This window comes from Neoarius graeffei, chromosome 17 (genome assembly GCF_027579695.1).
Source record: "Neoarius graeffei isolate fNeoGra1 chromosome 17, fNeoGra1.pri, whole genome shotgun sequence".
Classification (NCBI taxonomy): domain Eukaryota; kingdom Metazoa; phylum Chordata; class Actinopteri; order Siluriformes; family Ariidae; genus Neoarius; species Neoarius graeffei.
In genome coordinates, this window is record NC_083585.1 from 26,763,388 (window position 1) to 26,790,916 (window position 27,529).

Genomic DNA, 27,529 nt, shown 5'->3' on the forward strand with positions numbered 1-27,529 from the left:
ACACCTGAAGGTTTTGGGCCAAAATTGACTGGTATTTAGAACTGTTCATAATTCCCTCCACCTTGACTAAAGCCCCTGTTCCAGCTGAAGAAAGACAACAACAAAACATGATTCTGCCACCACCATGCTTCACCGTGGGTATGGTGTTCTTTTGGTGGTGCACAGTGTTGTTTTTGCACCAAACATACCTTTTAGAATTGTGGCCAAAATGTTCAACCTTGGTTTTATCAGACCTTAACACATTTCCCCACATGCTTTCAGGAGAGTTGATGTATTTTATTTATTTATTTATTTATTTATTTATTATTTAGCCAGGCCTGGGTGTTATTATTTGACCCTACCTCATAGTCCAGACATATGGAGAATACGGGAGATTGTTGTCACATGCAGTACACACTCAGTACTTGCCAGAAATTCCTGCAGCTCCTTCAGTGTTGCTGTAGGCCTCTTGGCAGCCTCCCTGACCAGTTTTCGTCTTGTCTTTTCATCAATTTTGGAGGGACGTCCAGTTCTCAGTAATGTCACTGTTGTCCCATATTTTCTCCACTTCTTGATGACTGTCTTCACTGTGCTCCATGGTATATCTAATGCCGTGGAAATGTTTTTGTCCCCTTCTCCTGACTGATACCTTTCAACAATGAGATCCCTTTGATGCTCTGTAAGCTCTCTGTGAACCCTGGCTTTTGCTGGAGGATGCAACTGAGTAAATGTCTGAACTTTATTTGCGGTTAGTCAGAGTCATTTTAATTGATGGCAGGTGTGAACCCAAAAAGACTGAATGCTGTAATTAAATCAAAAGGTGCTTCAACAAAGTATTAGTTTAAGGGTATGCACACTTGTGCAACCAGCTTATTGTACGTTTTTTATTTTTTTATGTTTTTCCCCCCTAACAGATTTGTTTGTTTTTCAATTGAATTGTACAGGTTATAGGTCACATTAAAGGTGGGAAAAGTTTTGAAATTATTTATCATGGTCTCATTTTTTTACATCAGGAAAATCTAGCATTTTACCAGGGTGTGTATACTGTATACAGTCATAAATATAATGTTGAATAATCTGGCTCCCCTTGAAAAAAACTTTAGACGCCCCTGATGTATCACACTGTGCAAAATTGTTAAGGTCAATTGTGCTTTCAGTCTTGAACAAGAACGTCTAAATGATTGTATCACTTCCCTGTCAAGGTTTAAATATGGAAAGTGATGAATGTATGTTTCGTTGCATTTCTGCTTTCTGAGTATCAGTACGAAAAGGGAAGCGAGTGTGATGTTGATCTGTAATCCGTGACAACTGCAGCACTATCATGGCCTCGTGTAAGTACTCATCAGGGTATTTCAAACAAAACATGCAGTTATCTGTACAGATATTGATGGTGATTCGTGACAGTTGATTTACTTGTAAGAACTTCTTTCAGTGTGACAACAAAGCTTCTGAAAGTGTTAATGTATCTGATATTGCTTCAGATAAAATGTCCATCGTCTGGGTTTGTTCTGCCGTTCTACTTATTGGATGGGTTCTCACACAGGATCAAGCGCACGACTGGTCCACGAGTGAGATAAGCCAGTAAGTTTCATCTATTGAAATCACTGTGCAGAGTGAAATTAAATGCCTGTCTGTTTTGAGTTTGCTATACAAGATTTATATGTACTTTTATGCATTCCTTTGGTAGTTAGTGTCCTAAAAAGTTGCTGTCCTTAGAATAATCTTGAAAAGGTAAACATGCATCTGCAGGGTTCAGACAACCAGAGTTCCACACGGAGGGCCAAACCAAAATCCCTTAACTGAACAAGATTTAAGCTGCTTTTTTTTTTTTAAAGCCCTGGTCCACTTCTAAAACATTTGAATATACAGCATGTTTGAACGTAAAACCTTTAATTCTACTGTAAAGAAATACTATAGAGCAAAAATGGCTTTAAAAATAATTAAATGAAATGTTTCAGCATGAAAAAATACCATAAACAGTAATCATTAAGCCATAATAAATGAAACAAAGTCGATATTTGGTATGAGACGACCCTTTGCTTTAAAAAAAAAATACAAATAAAAATAGTAGCCTCAGGTCCAGTGAGTGCAGTTTTATAAGGAAATGAGCTGTAGGTTTTACATCTTACAGAACCAGCCACAGTTCTTCTGGACACTTTGACTGTCACACTCGCTTCTTCATTTTGCACCAAAACCCAGCAGCCTTCATTATGTTTTCTTTTTTAATCTGAAAAGTGGGCTCTTATGGAATATGCTGCTCACATACAAACTTTTTTTTTCTGTAACATTTAATTTTCTGCAGGAAAATGAACATTTGTAACTCTAAACTGTTTTTGTTTAATGTTTAACAAAGTTTGTATAAAAAAAAATAGGGGGCCTAAGACACTTGCACAGCACTATACATATATATAATTTTTTATATTTCTGCATAGGGCGGCACGGTGGTGTAGTGGTTAGCGCTGTCGCCTCACAGCAAGAAGGTCCTGGGTTCGAGCCCCGGGGCCGGCGAGGGCCTTTCTGTGCGGAGTTTGCATGTTCTCCCCGTGTCCGCGTGGGTTTCCTCCGGGTGCTCCGGTTTCCCCCACAGTCCAAAGACATGCAGGTTAGGTTAACTGGTGACTCTAAATTGACCGTAGGTGTGAGTGTGAATGGTTGTCTGTGTCTATGTGTCAGCCCTGTGATGACCTGGCGACTTGTCCAGGGTGTACCCCGCCTTTCGCCCGTAGTCAGCTGGGATAGGCTCCAGCTTGCCTGCGACCCTGTAGAGCAGGATAAAGCGGCTAGAGATAATGAGATGAGATGAGATATCTATCAAAGTCTGATCTTCACAACACATGTTTGTGGAAGTGTATCATGGCACGAACAAAGGAGATTTCTGAGGACCTCAGAAAAAGCGTTGTTGATGCTCATCAGGCTGGAAAAGGTTACAAAACCATCTCTAAAGAGTTTGGACTCCACCAATCCACAGTCAGACAGATTGTGTACAAATGGAGGAAATTCAAGACCATTGTTACCCTCCCCAGGAGTGGTCGACCAACAAAGATCACTCCAAGAGCAAGGTTTGTAATAGTCGGCGAGGTCACAAAGGACCCCAGGGTAACTTCTAAGCAACTGACGGCCTCTCTCACATTGGCTAATGTTAATGTTCATGAGTCCACCATCAGAAGAACACTGAACAACAATGGTGTGCATGGCAGGGTTGCAAGGAGAAAGCCACTGCTCTCCAAAAAGAACATTCCTGCTCGTCTGCAGTTTGTTAAAGATCATGTGGACAAGCCAGAAGGCTATTGGAAAAATGTTTGGTGGACAGATGAGACTTTTTGGTTTAAATGAGAAGCGTTATGTTTGGAGAAAGAAAAATACTGCATTCCAGCAGAAGAACCTTATCCCATCTGTGAAACATGGTGGTGGTAGTATCATGGTTTGGGCCTGTTTTGCTGCATCTGGGCCAGGATGGCTTGCCATCATTGATGGAACAATGAATTCTAAAGGAAAATGTCAGGACATCTGTCCATGAACTGAATCTCAAGAGAAGGTGGGTCAAGCAGCAAGACAACAACGCTAAGCACACAAGTCGTTATACCAAAGAATGGTTAAAGAAGAATAAAGTGAATGTTTTGGAATGGCCAAGTCAAAGTCCTGACCTTAATCCAATCGAAATGTTGTGGAAGGACCTGAAGCGAGCAGTTCATGTGAGGAAACCCATCAACATCCCAGAGTTGAAGCTGTTCTGTATGGAGGAATGGGCTAAAATTACTCCAAGCCGGTGTGCAGGACTGATCAACAGTTACTGGAAATGTTTAGTTGCAGTTATTGCTGTACAAGGGGGTCACACCAGATACTGAAAGCAAAGGTTCACATACTTTTGCCACTCACAGATATGTAATATTGAATCATTTTACTCAATAAATAAATGACCATGTACAACCCCGTTTCCAAAAAAGTTGGGACAAAGTACAAATTGTAAATAAAAACGGAATGCAATCATGTGGAAGTTTCAAAATTCCATATTTTATTCAGAATAGAACATAGATGACATATCAAATGTTTAAACTGAGAAAATGTATCATTTAAAGAGAAAAATTAGGTGATTTTAAATTTCATGACAACAACACATCTCAAAAAAGTTGGGACAAGGCCATGTTTACCACTGTGAGACATCCCCTTTTCTCTTTACAACAGTCTGTAAACGTCTGGGGACTGAGGAGACAAGTTGCTCAAGTTTAGGGATAGGAATGTTAACCCATTCTTGTTTAATGTAGGATTCTAGTTGCTCAACTGTCTTAGGTCTTTTTCGTCGTATCTTCCATTTTATGATGCGCCAAATGTTTTCTATGGGTGAAAGATCTGGACTGCAGGCTGGCCAGTTCAGTACCCGGACCCTTCTTCTACGCAGCCATGATGCTGTAATTGATGCAGTATGTGGTTTGGCATTGTCATGTTGGAAAATGCAAGGTCTTCCCTGAAAGAGACGTCGTCTGGATGGGAGCATATGTTGCTCTAGAGCCTGGCTATACCTTTCAGCATTGATGGTGTCTTTCCAGATGTGTAAGCTGCCCATGCCACACACACTAATGCAACCCCATACCATCAGAGATGCAGGCTTCTGAACTGAGTGCCGATAACAGATCTGTCTGTGTTAAGTCACTAACGTTTCACTGAAAAGTGTGGCAATAAAAGCCGTATTCTGCAAACCTGATCTCTGTCCTACCGTCCTCTGTGCTCCACCCTTCGTTAGAACTGTTACACCCATACCATCAGAGATGCAGGCTTCTGAACTGAGCACTGATAACAACTTGGGTCGTCCTTCTCCTCTTTAGTCCGAATGACACGGTGCCCCTGATTTCCATAAAGAACTTCAAATTTTGATTCGTCTAACCACAGAACAGTTTTCCACTTTGCCACAGTCCATTTTAAATGAGCCTTGGCCCAGAGAAGATGTCTGCGCTTCTGGATCATGTTTAGCTACGGCTTCTTCTTTGAACTATAGAGTTTTAGCTGACAACGGCGGATGGCACGGTGAATTGTGTTCACAGATAATGTTCTCTGGAAATATTCCTGAGCCCATTTTGTGATGTCCAATACAGAAGCATGCCTGTATGTGATGCAGTGCCGTCTAAGGGCCCGAAGATCACGGGCACCCAGTTTGGTTTTCCAGCCTTGACCCTTACACACAGAGATTCTTCCAGATTCTCTGAATCTTTTGATGATATTATGCACTGTAGATGATGATATGTTCAAACTCTTTGCAATTTTACACTGTCGAACTCCTTTCTGATATTGCTCCACTATTTGTCAACGCAGAATTAGGGGGATTGGTGATCCTCTTCCCATCTTTACTTCTGAGAGCCACTGCCACTTCAAGATGCTCTTTTTATACCCAGTCATGTTAATGACCTATTGCCAATTGACCTAATGAGTTGCAATTTGGTCCTCCAGCTGTTCCTTTTTTGTACCTTTAACTCTTCCAGCCTCTTATTGCCCCTGTCCCAACTTTTTTGAGATGTGTTGCTGTCATTAAATTTCAAATGAGCCAATATTTGGCATGAAATTTCAAAATGTCTCACTTTTGACATTTGATATGTTGTCTATGTTCTATTGTGAATACAATATCAGTTTTTGAGATTTGTAAATTATTGCATTCCATTTTTATTTACAATTTGTACTTTGTCCCAACTTTTTTGGAATTGGGGTTGTATAATATTTTTGTCTCATTTGTTTAACTGGGTTCTCTTTATCTACTTTTAGTACTTGTGTGAAAATCTAATGATGTTTTAGGTCATATTTATGCAGAAATATAGGGAAAAAAATATATAAAAACATTATATTTGAGAGAGGCGCCACGGTGGTGTAGCAGTTAGCGCTGTCGCCTCACAGCAAGAAGGTCCGGGTTCGAGCCCCATGGCCAGTGAGGGCCTTTCTCTGTGGAGTTTGCATGTTCTCCCCGTGTCCGCGTGGGTTTCCTCCGGGTGCTCCGGTTTCCCCCGCAGTCCAAAGACATGCAGGTTAGGTTAACTGGTGACTCTAAATTGACCTTAGGTGTGAATGTGAGTGTGAATGGTTGTCTGTGTCTATGTGTCAGCACTGTGATGACCTGGCGACTTGTCCAGGGTGTACCCTGCCTTTCGCCCGTAGTCAGCTGGGATAGGCTCTAGAGCTGTAACGGTACTCCGCGGTTTAAACCTGCAGTTCGGAGCACGATACGACAGTGACATTTTTTGGCTCAGTTCGAAGTTTAGACATATTCCAGCCAGTTTACTATCTTTTCTTTTTATTGGCTAAATCGTTTACCGTAATCCAATCAGATCGACTGTTACAGAAAATCAGTTGGCACTTTTTACAAAATGGTTGATACTCCTGATAGTAACGAATCTGAATCAGCGATAAAGATTAAAGAGGCCCCAGCAAAATTCAGATTGCAAGTTTGGAAGTATTTTGGCTTTCGAGAAGATGCAGGCACCAAACAGCAAACGGTTTGCAAACTGTGTCACTCAGCTGTTAGCTATAACCAGTGATGGGAATAACAGCGTTAGAAATTAACGGCGTTACTTTTTTTAGTAATGAGTAATCTAACTAATTACTTTTTACATTGTTATAATGCCGTTCCCGTAACTTACAATAAAATGCTATGCATTACTTTATTAAAGCTGTTTTCATCTGGCACGCTGCTCGTTCAGTCTTTCTTTCCTCTGCTTTAGTGAGGGGCGGGGAGACGTGAGACAACGGCATAGTCAGCCAATCAGAGTAGATTTGGACAACATACATAGGTAGGCTCTGCCTACTGCACTACTGCGCACACTTTCAATCAGAAGACACAGCGATGGCGAGCGGTCAGCCCAACACTACGCTTTCACATTGGAAATACAGCCATTACTTTTCATTACTTGAAATAAAAGGCAAAAATGTCTACATGCAATGCACATTATGTCGAGGAACAAAGCGTTTGTCCTCGTCAGTGGCCAGTAATTAGTAATATAACAATTTTAATAACTACAAAAATATATTAAATTTGATAGATGTCTTATCTCACATTGTCCCACAAAAATATTAACGGTCTGATGACACGTTTTTGACATCTTTGGCGATGTTTTATAACATAAAAAATAATTCCCGATGATCCATATATTAATTCACGAAGGCGCCTATTTTACAAGTTATGATAAAAAACGCGGCTATTTGGGCAAATTTGACGGGGCTGCAACACCCAGGAGACAAATGAGGAGGAGGAGCTATATGACGTCAGCGAAAGAATCTTCCTCCTCACTTACCAGTTTGTTGTTGATGCGACAGGTGTTCAGTTTGTCATTATTAGTATTATTATTATACATTATATATATATATATATATATATATATATATATATATATATATATACAGTGGGGAAAACAAGTATTTGATCCCTTGCTGATTTTGTTGGTTTGGCCACTAATAAAGACTCGATCAGTCTGTAATATTAATGGTAGGTGTAGTCTAACATGCTGAGACAGAATATCACAAAGAAAATCAAGAAATCGACTTTAAAGAATTTGTATTAATTTATTTGCATTTTATTGAGGAAAATAAGTATTTGAACCCTCTTGCCAAAAGGACTTGGTACTTTGTGGCAAACCCCTTATTAGCAAGCACAGAGGTCAGACGTTTTTTGTAGTTGATGACCAGGTTTCTGCACATATTAGGAGGAATTTTGGTCCACTCTTCTTTGCAAATGACCTCTAAATCATCAAGATTCCGTGGCTGTCGCTTGGCAACTCTGAGCTTCAGCTCTCTCCATAGATTTTCTATAGGATTCAGGTCCGGAGACTGGCTGGGCCACTCCATGACCTTGATATGTTTCTTCTTCAGCCATTCCTTGGTTGCCTTGGCTGTATGCTTTGGGTCATTATCCTGCTGGAAGACCCATCCACGACCCATTTTAAGCTTCCTGGCAGAGGGAAGGAGGTTTTCACTTAGGATTTTATGGTACATGGCTCCGTCCATCCTCCCATTGATACGGTGAAGTAGCCCTGTGCCCTGTGCAGAAAAACACCCCCAAAGCATAATGTTACCACCTCCATGCTTGATAGTGGGGATGGTGTTCTTGGGGTCATAAGCAGCATGTCTCTCCCTCCAGACACGACGGGTTGAATTGATGCCAAAGAGCTCAATTTTGGTCTCATCTGACCATAACACCTTCTCCCAGTCACTCTCCAAGTCATTCAGATGTTCATTGGCAAAGTTCAGGCGGGCCTGCACATGTGCTTTCTTAAGCAGGGGTACTTTGCGAGCACTGCAAGATGTTAGACCATTGCGGTGTAAAGTGTTACCAACTGTTTGCTTGGTGACTGTGATCCCAGCTGCTTTAAGATCATCCACTAACTCTGCCCGTGTTGTATTAGGTCTATTTCTCACCGTTCTCATGATCCTGGAAACCCCACGAGGTGAGATCTTGTTTGGAGCCCCAGACCTAGGTCGATTGATGATCATGTTGTGAGTCTTGTACTTGCGTACAATTGCACCAACAGTTGTCACCTTAACGCCCAGCTTCTTGCTAATGGTTTTGTAGCCCATACCGGTCTTGTGCAGGTCTACAATCTTCTCCCTTAAATCCACAGAAAGCTCTTTAGTCTTTCCCATGTTGGAGAGTTTGGAGTCTGACAAACTGATTGATTCTGTGGCCAGATGGCTTTTATACAAGTCATTAGTGATATCAGGTGTCTTCAGTTTAGGTGACAAGGTAATTTGGAGAGTCTAACTTGTCTGTATTAACAAGAACTCTTGGTGGTTACTAGGGGATCAAATACTTCTTTTTCTCAATAAAATACAAATAAATTAATATAGATGTTTAAAAGTTATTTTCTGGATTTTCTTTTTGATATTCTGTCTCCACATGTTAGAATACACCTACCATTAAAATTACAGACTGATCAAGTCTTTCTTAATGGGTAAACCAACAAAATCAGCAAGGGATCAAATACTTGTTTTCCCCACTGTATATATATATTTATTATGCCTTTGCGTTGTGTTGCCGGCTTTTGCTCCAAAACCCACAAGGATGGGGTAAGTTTATTCAAGTTTCCCAGAGATCCCGAGCTGCATGCGAAGTGGGTGAAGCAAGTCAGGCGCACTCGTGACAAGTGGGAGCCCTCACCCACATCCGTCCTGTGCTCTGAACACTTCGATTTGGATTGTTTTGACACCCTTCCCAGCTTAAAAGAATCTCTTGGGTGTGCAGTTCAGCACAAACGTGTGTTACTACCATCAGCAGTGCCTACAGTATTCCGGAGGGGGTCTACTAGTAGCTATGCCGGATCCAGCAGTCGCCTGGGACAAGGCGACTCCTCCAAAGACAGTCCTCCTGTCAGAACATGTGTTGAGAAACGACATAAGATAAAGGTATGTAGAGCTATAGAGTGCTCCGACATGCTGCTAAAAATAGTAACACTGCAGTCTGCACGGCCATCTTGGAAGTCACTCGCTCCAGAGCGCTCACAGAGTACACATCATAGAGTACACATTCATGATAATCATAAATGTAATCATAAAGTCGGCGTGATATCAGTCATGTATTTGCTTGTGAAAGCTTGCGGCTTTCATGTAACTGCCGCCTAGCAACGAGAGGCAAAGGGTAAAGAGGGTAGGCTATCATAGATTCTATTCGGAAGAGATCAACACATGATTGCTTAAAAATTAGGTATTTTAAAAATTTGCATCTGTTTCGTGATTATCGTGACACTTGTGTGTTATATAGAACTGTATGTCTTATCAGCACATCGAGGATCTTCCACCGGAGGCTTTAGCAAGTACTCGTAGCAACACTACACTTTACCCTTTGCCATGCGTTGTTAGGGAACGGTAGCAAGTACCCCGATGACCGACTTCAAGAATATGTAGAAAAAATTTAGAAATTATACTTTCCAAAAGTCATTTGAGCTTAGTGTATTGCATTTCCATTTATATTGTAGGTTCTTCCTGATGTTTTTGCGGAGTATGACGCAGCTGCTGAATCAGAAGCTGCAGAGTTTGTATTTACTAGTTGTGAACATTCACATTATCATCAATCTCATTTATTTAAAATCAGATAAAATCATGCCATCATGATCACTGCTTAAAGTACCAGTATTTGGTTGTTCTTTTGTTCAGAGGAAGAGCTAGCACTAGAGAGTTCACTGGCGTTTTCATGCGCCATTTCCATTGAGTAGAACAGCCAGTGAACTGCAGTGTGTTCTCCCGCTGACGTCACAGCATGGCCGCGAGCCACAGACCCAGTTTTCTTGCGCTGTGCAATTAAAAGTTGGATATTCGCGTAACAACAGCTTCTTTTCACGTAATTATAACAGAAATCTAACATGTTTGCCATGTTGTATAGTTTATTTAAGAAATTGCATAGAGTCATGTTCATGTCATCAGCCCTTTAATATAGTGTAGATAATGTTACTAATTGGTTCTGTTAAGTGTCCATTTCAGTCATTAAACACATTTAACATTCACTTTTATTATGATTACACTAATTGAATTTGATTTTTTTTTGGGGGGGGTAACAAAATGTTACGGAATAATTACTTTCCCTGGTAATTAGTTACTTTTATGACAAAGTAACTCTGTTACTAACTCAGTAACTTTTTGGGAAAAGTAACTAGTAACTATAACTAATTACTTTTTGAAAGTAACGTGCCCGACACTGACTATAACATAGTTTTGTTGTTTAAGGGTTGTTGTTTAATTTAAATGTTTTCTGTTTTCACAAAAAATATTATCATTTATATTTTTGTTCGTTTCACCACTGAGATATCAGTTATAAATGTTATTTTTTTGCACCATTTAAGTTTTATTGAGCAGATACCATATTGGCGTGTTAGGTTTATCTCAGAATTTCAGTAAATGCAGCTGTCTGTTAGAACAGAAACTCATTTATGTCTCACATTGTCTAGTCAGTAATTGTATGATTGATTGATTGTTTTATGGTTAAGCATAATAAGCAGTATTATACTTCAGGTAGAAGTTTATTTTGAGATGTTTTTATTGTTAACTATTGTTTAAGACTTATTTTAAATAAAAATATTTAAGTTTACATTCAACTTTTTGTGCCATGTCACTTTGCATAACATCGTCTCATTCTCATCTCATTATCTCTAGCCGCTTATCCTGTTCTACAGGGTCGCAGGCAAGCTGGAGCCTATCCCAGCTGACTACGGGCGAAAGGCGGGGTACACCCTGGACAAGTCGCCAGGTCATCACAGGGCTGACACATAGACACAGACAACCATTCACACTCACATTCACACCTACGCTCAATTTAGAGTCACCAGTTAACCTAACCTGCATGTCTTTGGACTGTGGGGGAAACCGGAGCACCCGGAGGAAACCCACGCGGACACGGGGAGAACATGCAAACTCCACACAGAAGAACCCGGACCTTCTTGCTGTGAGGCGACAGCGCTAACCACTACACCACCGTGCCGCCCTGCATAACATCGTATCATAAATAATTGTATCGTGTTGAGAAAGTACGATATGTATCGTATCGTGAGAGAGGCGTATCGTTACAGCTCTAATAGGCTCCAGCTTGCCTCCGACCCTGTGGAACAGGATAAAGCGGCTAGAGATGATGAGATGAGAGATCCTCACCAGCCACTTTATTAGGAACACCCATCCACCTGCTGTTTTATGCGGTTCTCTAATCAGCCGATCCCTTGACAGCAGCACGATGCATAAAATCATGCAGATCCAAATCGAGCGCTTCAGTAAATGTTCAAACATCAGAACGGGAAAAATTGTGATCTCAAAGACATTGTGACTTTCTTTCACTGTGGCATGGGTTTTAGTGCCAGATGGACTGGTTTGAGTATTTCAGAAACTGCTGATCTCCTGGGGTTTTCACACACAACAGTCTCTCGAGTTTACACAGAATGGTGCGAGAAACAAAAAACACTGAGTGAGCGACAGTTCTCTGGGTGGGAAAAAATGCCTTGTTGATAAGAGAGGTCAGAGGAAAATGGCCAGATTGGTTCGAGCTGCCAGGAAGGATATAGCAACTCTTTATAACCGTGGTGAGCAGAAAAGCATCTCAGCATGCAACAGCAGATCACACTGGGTTCCACACCTGCAGTCAAGAACAGGAATCTTCCTATTAAAGTGGCCGGTGAATGTACATATTTCCTTAAAGATGTGTCATAAAATATCAGTCTACAGAAATAGTTTTACTGTGTACATATACGCAGTGCTGTATGAAACTCTAATATAGTTGTATAGATATAAATCTAAACATAATCATAATCGTCCTAAAAAAAACTAGATGAATGCATGTTATATACCACTAACAGCAGATAGCAGCTTTATTATTTAACCCTTTTGTGCATAAATTATTATAAAACATCCAGAATTTTTCATCTCATCTCATCTCATTATCTCTAGCCGCTTTATCCTGTTCTGCAGGGTCGCAGGCAAGCTGGAGCCTATCCCAGCTGACTATAGGCGAAAGGCGGGGTACACCCTGGACAAGTCGCCAGGTCATCACAGGGCTGACACATAGACACAGACAACCATTCACACCTACGGTCAATTTAGAGTCACCAGTTAACCTAACCTGCATGTCTTTGGACTGTGGGGGAAACCGGAGCACCCGGAGGAAACCCACGCGGACACGGGGAGAACATGCAAACTCCACACAGAAAGGCCCTCGCCGGCCACGGGGCTCGAACCCAGGACCTTCTTGCTGTGAGGCGACAGCGCTAACCACTACACCACCGTGCCGCCCCTCCAGAATTTTTATATCAAGTAAAAGTAAAATGGAGTAAAAACATTACTGGTAGGGAAAAAAAGTATCACTTAGAGTTCAAGTCAAAAATGTCACAGAATATTGATTTAAAAACAACTTTGATGTCTAAAGTGATAGATTTACTTTTACATTTACATCTATTTTAAGAAATCCAGTGTTCGATGGTGAAGTAAATTTCTGTTTTCCTCTTCAATAAAGATTGCAAACAGGCACAGAGACTTAGAGAGAGAAAGATTTTAACAACGTCTCGTCAGTGTTGTTTTCATTAACGATGACGATGACGAAATGATTTCGTTAACGCACCTTTTTTCATGACTAAAACGAGACCGTGACGAGCTAGACATAACTCTTTGATCACGAAAATATGACGAGATGAAAATGTTAGTGGGTTGGCTCTAAGACTATCAAAATGCATGGCGTTTCCTCCAACGGTGCGTGCAACCTGTCTGCCAAATGCTGAAAATATGCACTGGGGCAGTTTGCAGTCGAGTGTGAAGCGGCTGGGATGAGAATCAGCACCTCCAAGTCAGAGGCCATGGTTCTTGACCGGAAAAGGGTGGCTTGCCCTCTCCAGGTTGGTGGAGAAGTCCTGCCTCAAGTGGAGGAGTTTAAGTATCTCGGGATCTTGTTCACGAGTGGGGGAAGGCTGGAGCGTGAGATCGACAGGCGGATCGGTGCAGCCTCCGCAGTGATGCGGTCGCTTTACCGGTCCATCGTGGTGAAGAAGGAGCTGAGCCAAAAAGCGAAGCTCTCAATTTACCGGTCGATCTACATTCCGACTCTCACCTATGGTCATGAGCTTTGGGTAATGACCCAAAGCGGATACAAGATCACGGATACAAGTGGCCGAAATGAGTTTCCTTCGCAGGGTGGCTGGGCGCTCCCTTAGAGATAGGGTGAGAAGCACAGTCACTTGGGAGGAGCTCAGAGTAGAGCCGCTGCTCCTCCACATCGAGAGGAATCAGCTGAGGTGGCTCGGGCATCTTTTTCGGATGCCTCCTGGACGCCTCCCTGGGGAGGTGTTCCAGGCATGTGCCCCCGGGAGGAGGCCCCAGGGAAGACCCAGGACACGCTGGAGGGACTATGTCTCTCGGCTGCCCTGGGAACACCTCGGTGTTCTTCCCGAGGAGCTGGCCGAGGTGTCTGGGGAAAGGGAAGTTTGGGCTTCCATGCTCAGACTGCTGCCTCCGCGACCCGGCCCCAGATAAAGCGGAAGAAGACGAGACGAGACGAAAACAGAGATCCAAGAGTTTTGTGAGAAGAAAGGCAAAGGCATCCCAGAGCTCTCAGATGAGGACTGGATGGCAGATTTTGCATTTGCTGTTGATGTGACTGCATTGATGACCGCACTGAACACCAAACTGCAAGACAAGGGCCTTTTTGTCCACAAAATGCACAGCCTGGTGAAGGCATTCATGACAAAGTTGCAGTTTCTTTGAAGGCAACTGGAGAGCAACGATCTCACTCACATGCAAACCCTGAAGGAAGTCACACCATCAGCTGACCACCTCCGCAGGTACTCAACTATGTTAGGAGTGCTGCATGGTGAGTTTTTAAGGGGATTTGAAGATTTCAGAACAATGGAGGGTGAAATGCAGATGATTTCCTGTCCCTTTACCTGTGTTGTGGATAATGCACCCAGTGATGTTCAGCTGGAACTCATTGACCTGCAGTCTGATGCGATACTGGCAGAGCACTTTAAGTCAGGAACACTGCTGGATTTTTACTCTTCTCTCAAGGAGGAGAAGTTTCCAAACATGAGGAGACATGCTCAGAAGATGTTTGTTCTCTTTGGCTCTACCTACATATGTGAACAAACATTTTCAGTGATGAAGTTTAACAAATCCAGGTATAGATCCTTTCTCACCAATGATCATCTGTCAGCTGTGCTTCGCATCTCCACCTCAGACATTCAACCTGACTCTGATGCACTCGTTAAAGACCAACAGAGACCAGATTTCTCTCACTGAACAAATAAAAAACTGAAAAACACCAAATGAGGTGATTAGACTACAAATGTGGGCATCATTATTATAATATGATGTATCTTGCTTGATATTTGGAGTAGAAAGACAATATTGTGATGTCTTTATTGTGTTTTGGGGTGAATGTGACTGAAAAAAAATGGTACAAACGTTCACATTTTGTTAACCATTGTTTTGGGAAATTTGATTGAATAAATGAAATTTTTTGTAAGGCAACCTCGTTTTTTCCATACTCTTACCAGTCTTAGCAGCTTGTAAAAACAATGTTATTTATTGCTTTATATAAAGAAATACAATTAATATTATGCAGAATTTAGTTCAGCCTTTTGGTCCGGCCCTCCACAAAATTTTCTGTTTCTCATGTGGCCCCATGGAAAAAATAATTGCCCACCCCTGGTCTAGACGTAGAGGGCCACACAGGTGAGGTGGTAGGGTGCATGTACGTGGTGGTGCACGTGGTGGAGGACATGGTATAAGAGGAGATAGCGAGACTGAGAATGATGCTGCTGCTGTTGGGGCTGCTGGAGGAGATGGTGGTGATGATAGGCATGATGATGATCATAATGATGATAATCAGGGAAACCAAAATATATATCAGCCAATCTTTAGAGAAGCACGTATGGAACAGCCAAGTAAACACAATTTCACTGTGTCTAATGCTGGCATACAAATTGACACAGCTGGCTTTGATCCTGAGGATTACTTCAGAATTTTCGTCACAGATGGTAGACCATTTTGTCACTGAGAAACAGGATGGCTCAGCAGTGGTTTGCTACCCGTAACCCCAAAAAGTTCTTGTGTACCAGAATACGCATACTTGCACATTACAATTAATTATGGGTGGCAGCCAAGGGGTTAACGGCGCTAAAATGCCTGGAGAGAAGCCGCTAGGATTGTCCGCTTTGCTTATACAGACTTCTCATGCAGTGGGAAAAAAATGCACTGCTATGTGTTCCATATGTAGAAGAACTACCGAAGAGACGACGGGGACAACCTCGAACTTCAATCGTCATTTGGCAAGACTCCACCCAGAGGAGGAAGTGACACACTATGTTCATTGCCCTCTTGATAGCGGGCGGGGCTTGCTGAGCGACGAACTAGCTAGTGTTGATCCTCTCTTGTGTTATTCGCCCTGTTGATAGCGTGCGGGGCTCACTGAGCGACGAACTAGCTAGTGTTGACCCTCTCTCGTGTTATTCGCCCTGTTGATAGTGGGCAGGGCGGGGCTCGCTGAGCGACGAACTAGCTAGTGTTGATCCTCTCTTGTGTTATTCGCCCTGTTGATAGTGGGCAGGACGGGGCTCGCTGAGCGATGAACTAGCTAGTGTTGACCCTCTCTCGTGTTATTCGCCCTGTTGATAGCGGGCGGGGCTTGCTGAGCGACGAACTAGCTAGTGTTGACCCTCTCTCGTGTTATTCGCCCTGTTGATAGCGGGCGGGGCTTGCTGAGCGACACACTAGCTAGTGTTGATCCTCTCTCGTGTTATTCACCCTGTTGATAGCGTGTGGGGCTCGCTGAGCGACGAACTAGCTAGTGTTGATCCTCTCTCGTGTTATTTGCCCTGTTGATAGCGGGCGGGGCTCGCTGAGCGACCCTCTCTCGTGTTATTTGCCCTGTTGATAGTGGGCAGGGCGGGGCTCACTGAGCGACGAACTAGCTAGTGTTGACCCTCTCTCGTGTTATTTGCCCTGTTGATAGTGGGCAAGGCGGGGCTTGCTGAGTGACGAACTAGCTAGTGTTGACCCTCTCTCGTGTTATTTGCCCTGCTGATAGTGGGCGGGGCTTGCTGAGTGATGAACAAGCTTTTTATCTGTAGCCTGTTAACTAAAATGGGCCAGTCGAGCAGTAACGTTAGTCCAACACAGTAGGAGAGACGCTTTCACATAAAGGCAGCAACAGCCACCATCAAATGGTGCGGTTGGAGTCATGTTCTTGGACTTGACTTGGATTTTTCTTTAATGACTCGGACTTGAACACTGGCAACTCGAGACTGGACTCGGACTCGACTACAACACTTAATCATGCAGGTGTTTTCAAAAAAAAAAAAAGAAGAAGCCTTTATTTGTCACATGTACACTCAAGCACAGTGAAATTCCTCCACTGCATTTAACCCATCTGAAGCAGTGAACATACGCATGCACACACAAGTGAGCAATGAGCGCACACACATACCCAGAGCAGTGGGCAGCTGTGCTACAGCGCATAAAACTCATAGCGTTCGTTAGTCTAATGGAGGAGCATCACTTAATGGAGTAACAGAATGAGGATTGTATAACAGTAGAGCAGTTTGAAAGTGATTTACATCTAATATATTTCTCAGAACAGTCTGGAGCACCATGCACGAAATGAGTGAAATGTACAGTATATTTTCAAGGAGAGTATTTAACTCCATGTCCATGTGCAGATCTTGTGACTGGACTTGCATGCTCTTCACACTGCAGTGGCCTGGAAGCTTCTGTCTGGTGAGTTCAATAAAGCGATGAAGAATGAAAAATGGTCTAATTCAGAACAAATATGTAGACGTGTGTTTATCACAGAACACTGACACGTTCTTTCTTTAATGGACATCTTGAAAATAATTGTATGAAGTCTGTATTTTCATCTTTCTACCCTGCACATACTGCTCTTCCACAGAATATCGACAAGGAAAACATTTGCAAGATACCACAGAATGTACAGGAGTGGACCATCCATGGCCTTTGGTAAATATTTACAAGGGAAGAATCAATCAATCAGATCATGTTTTTTTTTTTTTTATTATGCAACGTTGTTCAGTGAAATAATTACATTCTCAATACGGCTGTAACAGAAATTTCACTAGCAAGTAGGAAAACGTTCCTGTCGAAATACATCATTCTTTCTTCTTGTGGTTCTTCAAGGCCGCAGAAGGCTCATAACTGCTGTCGCTGTTGGCCAATATTTCAGTCTCATCTTCAGGTAATCAGCTACGCTAGATTTTCAAATAAACCTGCTTAAAAACAAGCATCACAACTTTTATTAATCTTTTTCTTTCAGGATCTGGAGCCAGAACTCTCTCAGCTTTGGCCTTCATTTATAAAAACAAGGAGCAACTTCACATTCTGGTAATGACACCTGGTCAAAAATATAAATATGTACAAAATCACATAGGTTGTCTCGGGATATGAACTTATCGCCTGTAGCATATCAGATTAAAGCTAGACTGCCTTTCAGATTTTTAAAGTTTAGGTCATAAAAAGAACTTTCCCAACATCCAATTATTTTTGTTTAGTGGACTGAAAGCTACCAAATTCAAATCACAGACTTATTAGTTTTTTTTTTTTAAATAGAACAATTATCTCCACGTGGCCTTAAATTCTCCGCTATTTTTTCCTGCTTCACCATGACCCAATTCAAGATACTACGTCATGCTTCACATGGTGGGCTTTCCCCGTTTGTGCAAGGCATTGTGGGATACAAATTTGAAACAGGAGAGAAAAATGGAGGACGTGAGTGTGAGAATGAAACGTGAAAGACCGAAATGGAAAGTAAGAAGAAAAAGACGTTATGTTATATACAAAGGAAAGGAAACGCAGGACCAAACTAATAAATATCGGCGCTCAGCGAGCGCCTCGGTGTGATCAGCTGTTCATTTAGCAACAGAATGATGAAACTGTCAGTGTCAAGGTAAACCTGCGCATGCGCACACTGTAATGGAAACTTCTAATAAACACTTCAGAACGCTTAGCAGTTGTCTTTTCGGTTATTTATTATAGTAGATCATACAGTTAGGTCCATAAATATTTGGACAGAGACAACATTTTTCTAATTTTGGTTCTGTACATTACCACAATGAATTTTGAACAAAACAATTCAGATGCAGTTGAAGTTCAGACTTTCAGCTTTAATTCAGTGGGTTGAACAAAATGATTGCATAAAAATGTGAGGAACTAAAGCATTTTTTAAACACAATCCCTTCATTTCAGGGGCTCAAAAGTAATTGGACAAATTAAATAATTGTAAATAAAATGTTCATTTCTAATACTTGGTTGAAAACCCTTTGTTGGCAATGACTGCCTGAAGTCTTGAACCCATGGACATCACCAGACGCTGTGTTTCCTCCTTTTTAATGCTCTGCCAGGCCTTTACTGCACCAGTTTTCAGTTGTTTGTTTGTGGGCCTTTCTGTCTGTAGTTTAGTCTTTAGCAAGTGAAATGCATGCTCAATTGGGTTGAGATCAGGTGACTGATTTGGCCATTCAAGAATATTCCACTTCTTTGCTTTAATAAACTCCTGGGGTGCTTTGGCTTTATGTTTTGGGTCATTGTCCATCTGTATTATGAAACGCCGACCAATCAGTTTGGCTGCATTTGGCTGGATTTGAGCACACAGTACGTCTCTGAATACCTCAGAATTCATCCGGCTGCTTCTGTCCTGTGTCACATCATCAATAAACACTAGTGACCCAGTGCCACTGGCAGCCATGCATGCCCAAGCCATCACACTGCCTCCGCCGTGTTTTACAGATGATGTGGTATGCTTTGGATCATGAGCTGTACCACGCCTTCGCCATACTTTTTTCTTTCCATCATTCTGGTAGAGGTTGATCTTGGTTTCATCTGTCCAAAGAATGTTCTCCCAGAACTGTGCTGGCTTTTTTAGATGCTTTTTTAGCAAAGTCCAATCTAGCCTTTTTATTCTTGAGGCTTATGAGTGGCTTGCACCGTGAAGTGAACCCTCTGTATTTACTTTCATGCAGTCTTCTCTTTATGGTAGATTTGGATATTGATACGCCTACCTCCTGGAGAGTGTTGTTCACTTGGCTGGCTGTTGTAAAGGGGTTTCTCTTCACCATGGAAATTATTCTGCGATCATCCACCACTATTGTCTTCTGTGGGCGTCCAGGTCTTTTTGCATTGATGAGTTCACCAGTGCTTTCTTTCTTTCTCAGGATGTACCAAACTGTAGATTTTACCACTCCTAATATTGTAGCAATTTCTCAGATGTTTTTTTTCTGTTTTCGCAGCTTAAAGGGATAGTTTGGGATTTTTGACATGAATCTGTATGGCATCCCCATCAATAGTGTCGTGCAAACACACTGACTTACCCCTGACAGCATCCTGTGAGTCCAGTTCTTGTCCAGTTTTGGTCCAGATGAAAGTAGTCCGGCAAGTTTGTTGGGGTCACGAAAGTAAAACGTTTTTCGTCTCAGAACAGTATGTGTTCAAAAGAGTGATATATTTGCATCACAAAACCATTGCCAAATAAAAAGTCAGACCTCGAAATCGCTTTGCACTATTTTCTCTCCCTCGGTATCACTGCGCGCTGTCGTGTTGACATCTGCGCAGGAATCAACACCTTTCCCATTGTTTGGCAGTGATTAGGAGTTCAGATCAGCGGCGCTAACAAGCTAATTTGAGAGCAAGAACAACGACAAATTTATCACCTTCTATAACCTATACAATAATATATTTGTGAAAATGGTGCGCACTTGCGACTATCCAGGCTGTAGCAACAAAGATGTGGCTGAATCTCCGCACACATTTCACCGTCGTAGTCAGACATGTTGTCGCTAACTTTGCTAGCAGTAAACAATGTAGTGATGTGTCGGTCGCGAACGATCCGGTTCAAAGAGCCGGTTCTTTGAAGTGAACGACGGGAGCCGGCTCTTCGGTGGGAGCCGAGTTGGGGAGCCGAATTAGTTTTTTGTCCTTAGGTGCCTCAGAGAGAGAGAGAGACAAAGTTCAGCTCAGCTGAAGGATGATTGTCTATTTGACAACCATGATCATTGTTTTGTTGCCGTGAATTCCTAAAGCTCATGATATAAATTGTCGCTCATAAATTGACAGGTTCGGTCGGCAACCACCTTGGCATGGCCAGATTAATCTGCGGTATACAACGAGACAGCAGTCATTATAACAGGAGCATATTTGCTGTTCCAGCGGCTTCTCATTACTGGTGGAGCAGAGTGCGGCACTTTTTTCTCTTTTTACATGCGCTCAAGGTGCCACATATTTTGTTGCACATTGTTCTGTGTTTGTTAAAATAATTTCCAACTTTGCTTCATAGTTTCTTAGGCCTGATTTATACTTCATAATTTATTTTGTGGCATTTTGTTCAAGGTCGAGTGTGAAATAAAGCCATAAAGGATAAACAGTTGATGTCTTCTGTGTATTTTATATTGGTAATATAACACAGTTTTGCATTATGTTTGTGAGAAAATAATTTATTAATTGGTAAGTAAGTTTTATTTCTATAGCTAGAACATTGTTACACTGCTATACTTTACAAAGCTTTACAATGGCTACAAAAACTAAAAAATAAAATGGAAAACATCCTATTGATAAAATATAAATAATAATGTAATTAATTAACTAGTTAATTGCAGCAATTAAATCAAAAATAAAATCTCAGGAGCCGTTTGGGAGCCGAAAGAGCCGGCTCCTTATAGTAAGAAGAGCCAAAAGAGCCGGCTCCCGAAAAAGAGCCGAAATTCCCATCACTAAAACAATGAATGAAACAGCCGTGGCTGTCACCTGGCGGCAGCGCGCAGTCATAAGGAGAGAAAATAGTGCAAAGCGATTTCGAGGTCTGACTTTTTATTTGGCAACGGTTTTGTGATGCAAATATATCACTCTTTTGAACACATACTGTTTTGAGACGAGAAACGTTTTACTTTCGTGACCCCAACAAACTTGCCGGACTACTTTCGTCTGGACCAAATCTGGACAAGAACTGGACTCACAGGATGCTGTCAGGGGTAAGTCAGTGTGTTTGCATGACACTATTGATGGGGATGCCATACAGATTCATGTCAAAAATCCTGAACTATCCTTTTAAGGATGGCTTGTTTCCCCTGCATGGAGAGCTCCTTTGACCGCATGTTTTCTTCACAGCAAAATCTTCCAAATGCAAGCACCACACCTCAAATCAACTCCAGGCCTTTTATCTGCTTAATTGAGAATGACATAACGAAGGAATTGCCCGCACCTGCCCATGAAATAGCCTTTGAGTCAATTGTCCAATTACTTTTGGTCCCTTTAAAAACAGGGTGGCACATGTTAAGGAGCTGAAACTCCTAAACCCTTCTCACCCTTTCTCACCATACGCCAGGTAGATGATTGGTTCATCTGTCAGCTAGACGTCACTCCTCACAATCTGTCGCCATCTTGTTCTGTCTTCATATATCCGTTCTTCATCCACTTGTTCCATCTCTAGGCCTCTCCTCTCCAGTCCGTCCTTCACTCCCTCCATCCATCTCTTCCTCGGCCTGCCAACAGGTCTTCTTCCTTGCGGCGTCCACTCTAGGTATTTTCTTGGTTTTCTGTCTTCCTCCATTCTTTTAACGTGTCCATACCATCTCAGTTTTGATTTTTCCAATTCCTCTAACAGTGATGTAATTCCTAGTTCCTCTCTTATTCTATCATTCCTCATTTTGTCTCTTCTTGTTACCCCTCTTATTAGTCTTAGAACTCTCATTTCGGCAGCTTGTACTTTGGACTTGGTCTTGGTGGTCAGTGTCCAACATTCCGCAGCATATGTTAATATTGGTTTTAATATGGTTTTATATATTATTATCTTGCATTTTCTAGGTACATATTTATCTTTTAGCATCGGATACAGCATGTTTACATTGGCATTATACTTTTCTATCCTTTTATTGAGTTCCACCTCTTGCTCATTTCTTTCATTAAAGTATACTCCTAGATATGTATAATTTTCTCCTTGCATAAGTTGATGTTCCCCTGCCCTGATGTTTAACTCCTGTCTTCTGCATCCTACAAACATCACTTCAGTTTTATTTATTTATTTTTTTTTAAAGATATCTTTTTGGGCTTTTTTCACCTTTATTGGATAGGACAGTGCAGAGACAGGACAGGAAATGAGTGGGAGAGAGAGACGGGGAGGGATCGGGAAATGACCCCGGGTCGGAGCCGAACCCGGGTCCCCGGATCCATGGTATGGCGCCCCATCCACCTGAGCCACGACGCCCCCCTTCAGTTTTATTTTTATTCATTTTCAAACCATTTCTTTCTAGCCCTGTACTCCATCTCTCTATCTCCTCCTGTAGCTGATCTGCCGTGTCAGCTATCACAGCCACGTCATCTGCATAAACAAAAGTTTCTACATCTGTTCTTTCTTCGCAAATGTGTCTTAGACATTTGTCCATATATATGATGAACAACAGAGGGGAGAGCACTCCTCCTTGCCTTACCCCTGTTTTAACATCAAACCAGTTGCTATCCACTTGACTGTTCTTTACCTTATTTCTACATTCTTTATAGATGCTCTTGATTATTCTCACTAATTTAGGTTGTATGCCATAATGTTCATCTTTCAGAATCTTCCAAAGTCTTTCCCTGTTGATTCTGTCAAATGCCTTTTCTAGATCTATAAAGGCCAAGTATTTATTTTGGTTCCATTCCCATCCTTTCTCTAACAACATTTTTAGGGCAAACACCAAGTCAACAGTACTTCTTCCAGGTCTAAAGCCATGCTGCCAATTTCCTATCTTACCCTCCACCTGTATTCTCAGTCTGTTCTCAATTATTCTTTCATATATCTTTCCTGCATGTGTTAGTAGTGTTATTCCCCTGTAGTTCTTGCAATCTGTTTTATTTCCCTTTTTCTTATAAATTGGACATATTATACCATACTGCCACTCATCTGGTGTTTCTTCTTGCTCATAAGCCAAGTTGTATATATATGTTAACCATCTAATCATTTCATTTCCGCCCGCCTTGTATATTTCAACTGGTATTCCGTCCTCCCCGGCTGCCTTCCCAGTCTTCATTCTGCTGAGTGCCGTTCTCACCTCCTGTTCGTTGATACTTGCTGTTTCTTCCTCTCCCTCATCTTCATATTGCAACTCCTCTTCTACATTTAACAATTGTTCAAAATATTCCTTCCAACGCTCCGCAATTTTTTCTTCCTCTACTAGTAAGGTTCCATTTTCATCGTTGATAGCATATGTTTTTCCTCCGTCACCTCTTCTGTAATTTTTAGCCATACTGTACAACAACTTTTTCGTTCCGTTTACATCTTCTTCTAAGTCTCTTCCGATCTTCTCCCAAGCCTCTCTCTTACATCTCTTTTTTACATCTTCAACTGTTTTCCTCTCAGCTATATATGCTGCTCTATCATGTGGCTGCTTTGTCTTCATCCATCTCCGGAAAGCCTGCATTTTTTGTCTAACAACCTCCTTAAGCTCTTCTGTCCACCAAGGTGTTTGTTTCTTCTTCGTTCCTTTTATGGTTTTTGTACCCAACGTTTCAGTGCATATCTGCATTAGTGTTCCTCTAAGTGTTTCCCACTGTGCATTCACCTGGTCTTCTCTCAGTGTTCTTGCATAGTTTTCAACTTTGTTCTGTATTTCTCTTTTCTTATTTTCATCTTTCAGGTTTTCCAGCTTGAGCCTCAGTCTACCTTGTCTTGCATTCTGTTCTGGCTTTGTCAAATTTAGCTTAGCCACCACTAGCCGGTGATCTGAGTCTGCTGATACAGATGGTATGGCTTTTACATCTTTAAACATATTCTTTTTATTTGTGATAAATAAGTCTATCATCGGGCGGCACGGTGGTGTAGTGGTTAGCGCTGTCGCCTCACAGCAAGAAGGTCCTGGGTTCGGGGCCGGCGAGGGCCTTTCTGTGTGGAGTTTGCATGTTCTCCCCGTGTCCGCGTGGGTTTCCTCCGGGTGCTCCGGTTTCCCCCACAGTCCAAAGACATGCAGGTTAGGTTAACTGGTGACTCTAAATTGACCGTAGGTGTGAGTGTGAATGGTTGTCTGTGTCTATGTGTCAGCCCTGTGATGACCTGGCGACTTGTCCAGGGTGTACCCCGCCTTTCGCCCATAGTCAGCTGGGATAGGCTCCAGCTTGCCTGCGACCCTGTAGAAGGATAAAGCGGCTAGAGATAATGAGATGAGAAGTCTATCATCGATCTTCTTGTATACCTCAACTCCTCTTGGTTCCACCCATACCAGGTCCACTTATGTGATTCTTGATGCTCATAGAATGTGTTCGTAATGGCAGCATTGTTTACTAAGCAGAAATCCAATATTCTTCTACCATCGTCATTTCTATCTCCAATACCATGTGCTCCAACAACTCCCTCATAGCCATCTCTCTCCCTTCCCACATACCCATTCCAATCTCCCATCACTATCATGTTTTCTCCATGCTTTGCCTCGTCTACCATCTCTTGTAGTTCCTCATAAAAACTCTCCTTCTCTTCCAATGGCCTTCCAGTCTGGGGTGCATAAACTTGTATAAGACTGATGCTGTAATTCGTCAATTTTAAGGATATATTGATCTTTCTTCCTCCTCTTTGTCTCACACTGTCTACTCTTTCTGCTATGTTGGGAGCCAGCATGAATGCTACATTGTGCCTACCGTCCTCTTCACCACTGTATATCAGCTTGTAGTTGTCATGCAATATTTTCTCACCATTGCCTCCAAGTCTTGTCTCACACATCCCAAGAATCTCTAATTTATGCATTTTCATCATTTCTATAATTTCCTCTTCCTTTTCTCTAAGAGTAGAGACATTTATGGTTGCCGCTCTGATCGTTCGCCGTTTCCGTTGAGAGTATTCGTTGTAGTTCCGGTTCATCAACTCACGCGCCCGTTGCCCAAGGGGCGGCGTGTATGTACATCGTGTATGTCCGTCCGGAGTGTCGTCTTGCGTTTCTTGAGCACGTGGTTCTTCTTCCCCGCCGGCTTGCTAGGCCTGTCGCAGGTTGTGCGACCCTGTCAATTTGTACCTTCCAAACACTGCTCCCCGAAGGTTACAGGTCCCCTGATATGAGACCCGAGCATTTGTGTTCGGTTGGAACCAGCCCCCACACCTCTACAAGGTTAAAACAGGATCTTGCGACAGTGGGATATCAGCCTAAACCCTTCATCCAATTTTAATGTGGATACCCTCAAATGAAAGCTGAAAGTCTGGACTTTATGTCCATGTTCATTATATAACTATAAATTGAATGTTTCAGTAAACAGGTAAAAAAACAAAATTTGTGTCAGTGTCCAAATATATATGGACCTAACTGTATATAAACCAGATATATATAAAATAGGAAAGGGAAAAAGAAGGAGAAGAAGACACCACCTCCGGTGATGTCGAGAGTGCACTCCGAGTTGTGTCTTAGAAATGTTATCTATTATACTCTGAAGATATTCGCTTACTGCTCGCGTCTGTATGTGATTGGCTCAAGATTTTCTATGAAGCTTTGTTAAAGCATGCACCTGGAATGCTCTGATATGTGCAGGCGGATGCGTAGTTAGGGAGAACTCAGGCACCCTGCTTATCACCACCAAGGCCACAGAAATTGGAAAAACAACTTCTCAGTACACTAGGCCACTTGAGCTCAACACAGAGAATAGGAATGTTCATTCACTAAATTTCCCTCACAACACACATGGACTTCCTCTGTCTGCTTGACTGCGTGAAGCGAACGATTTCATGCACATTATTTGCTTTAATCCCCTCAAATTAAATAACTTCCCAGCCACAGAAAGGTCTGGGTTTTTAAGATATTGCAGAAATAAACAGATCACAATAACCAAACTTCAGATGGAACTAAATTTCACCGATTTTATGAAATCAAAAGGCCGTCTACTTTTCAATATGCAACACGCAGTTAATACGCAACATGGTGGTAAGACGTGGAAATTTTCAGGACAGAGGTTTTTCCAGTTTCCTCGCTGACATGACAAGCTGCTGTCTTTTTTCTTATTAATTTCAAGAGAGAAAAGAGAGATATCGGTGAGGGAATGACTGTTGATGGCAGGAACCAACTCGTCTTATAGATGTTCGACAATATTAAATGTAATGGTTAAAAAGTATGACTGTTTATTACTAAACTAAAAATAGCAGAAGGGATATTTCTGTGTTCATCAGAGAAATTATCTGGTTTTGATTCCTTTCCTAAAACAGCACAGCTTGAAAATCATTCCTTACACATTCAAATGTTTTGATGGGGTTAATCTCATGTTTCAGGACTGTACTGGTTTTAATCTCTCATGGCTTTTGGCAGGAAAGAGGAATGGTTTAAACACGGAACATGTGCAGGCTGTGCGGAGATCATGAGTTCTCCGTTTCTCTACTTCAAGACAGTTCTCAAGCTCCGGCTGCTCTTCGATATTGATAAGTAGGTGTCATGTACGATATAAACCACAGCACACAGTCTGGTTCTGGATACAGCACTGGGAAGATGGACTTAGAATAAAAACTTAAAACTCTCCTTTTATTTCAACTTCCAAACAGTGCCTTGACAAATGCAGGCATTAAACCGTCCTGCAATGTCTCCTATAAGGTAAAAGTTCCTGTGACGGTCATGACCTTTCATATCCAGTGCAATCGAATAAAACTGCTCGCCTGATGCATTACTTTGTGATTTTAGTATGATGACCTTCATGGCGCACTGGAACCACTGCTTGGAGATAACTTTGTGTTACAGTGTGTGAAGGATGAGAAGGTGAGTTAATAATGCTATACAGACTAACATGACAAGCAAATAATCTTTCCTTCCTGTCCTTTAGATACAATTATGAACCCTGCCCACATCCATATATTCAATTGATGAAGAGACAAAACAGGATTTCAGATTTACATCCAATTAATTTTTTGTGCATTTTTTTTAGTGTGGGTGTTAGATCTTTAAATTATCTTGATTTTTGAAACGAAGTGTACACACCCTGCTAAAATGATAGGCTTTTCTGATGTTAAAACAAAAAACACCACCACAAGACCATGATAAATAATTTCAAAACTTTTCCCACCTTTAATGTGACCTTATAACCTGTACAATTCAACTGAAAAACAAACAAATCTGTTCGGGGGAAAACAAAA

At 41.8% G+C, this 27,529-nt stretch overlaps 1 protein-coding gene across 1 annotated transcript in view; it reads left to right on the plus strand.

The window, feature by feature from the left end:
- Positions 1-1,238: 1,238 nt before the first annotated feature.
- Positions 1,239-27,529, plus strand: part of rnaset2l (ribonuclease T2, like) — a 31,838-nt gene continuing 5,547 nt past the window's right edge. The window contains exons 1-9 of the mRNA XM_060943918.1: positions 1,239-1,310; positions 1,461-1,560; positions 17,124-17,181; positions 17,354-17,421; positions 17,599-17,656; positions 17,735-17,802; positions 26,715-26,828; positions 26,945-26,993; positions 27,081-27,155. Coding sequence (XP_060799901.1) covers positions 1,301-1,310; positions 1,461-1,560; positions 17,124-17,181; positions 17,354-17,421; positions 17,599-17,656; positions 17,735-17,802; positions 26,715-26,828; positions 26,945-26,993; positions 27,081-27,155 — 600 coding nt within the window. The 5' untranslated portion in view covers positions 1,239-1,300. The remainder of the gene's footprint in view (positions 1,311-1,460; positions 1,561-17,123; positions 17,182-17,353; positions 17,422-17,598; positions 17,657-17,734; positions 17,803-26,714; positions 26,829-26,944; positions 26,994-27,080; positions 27,156-27,529) is intronic.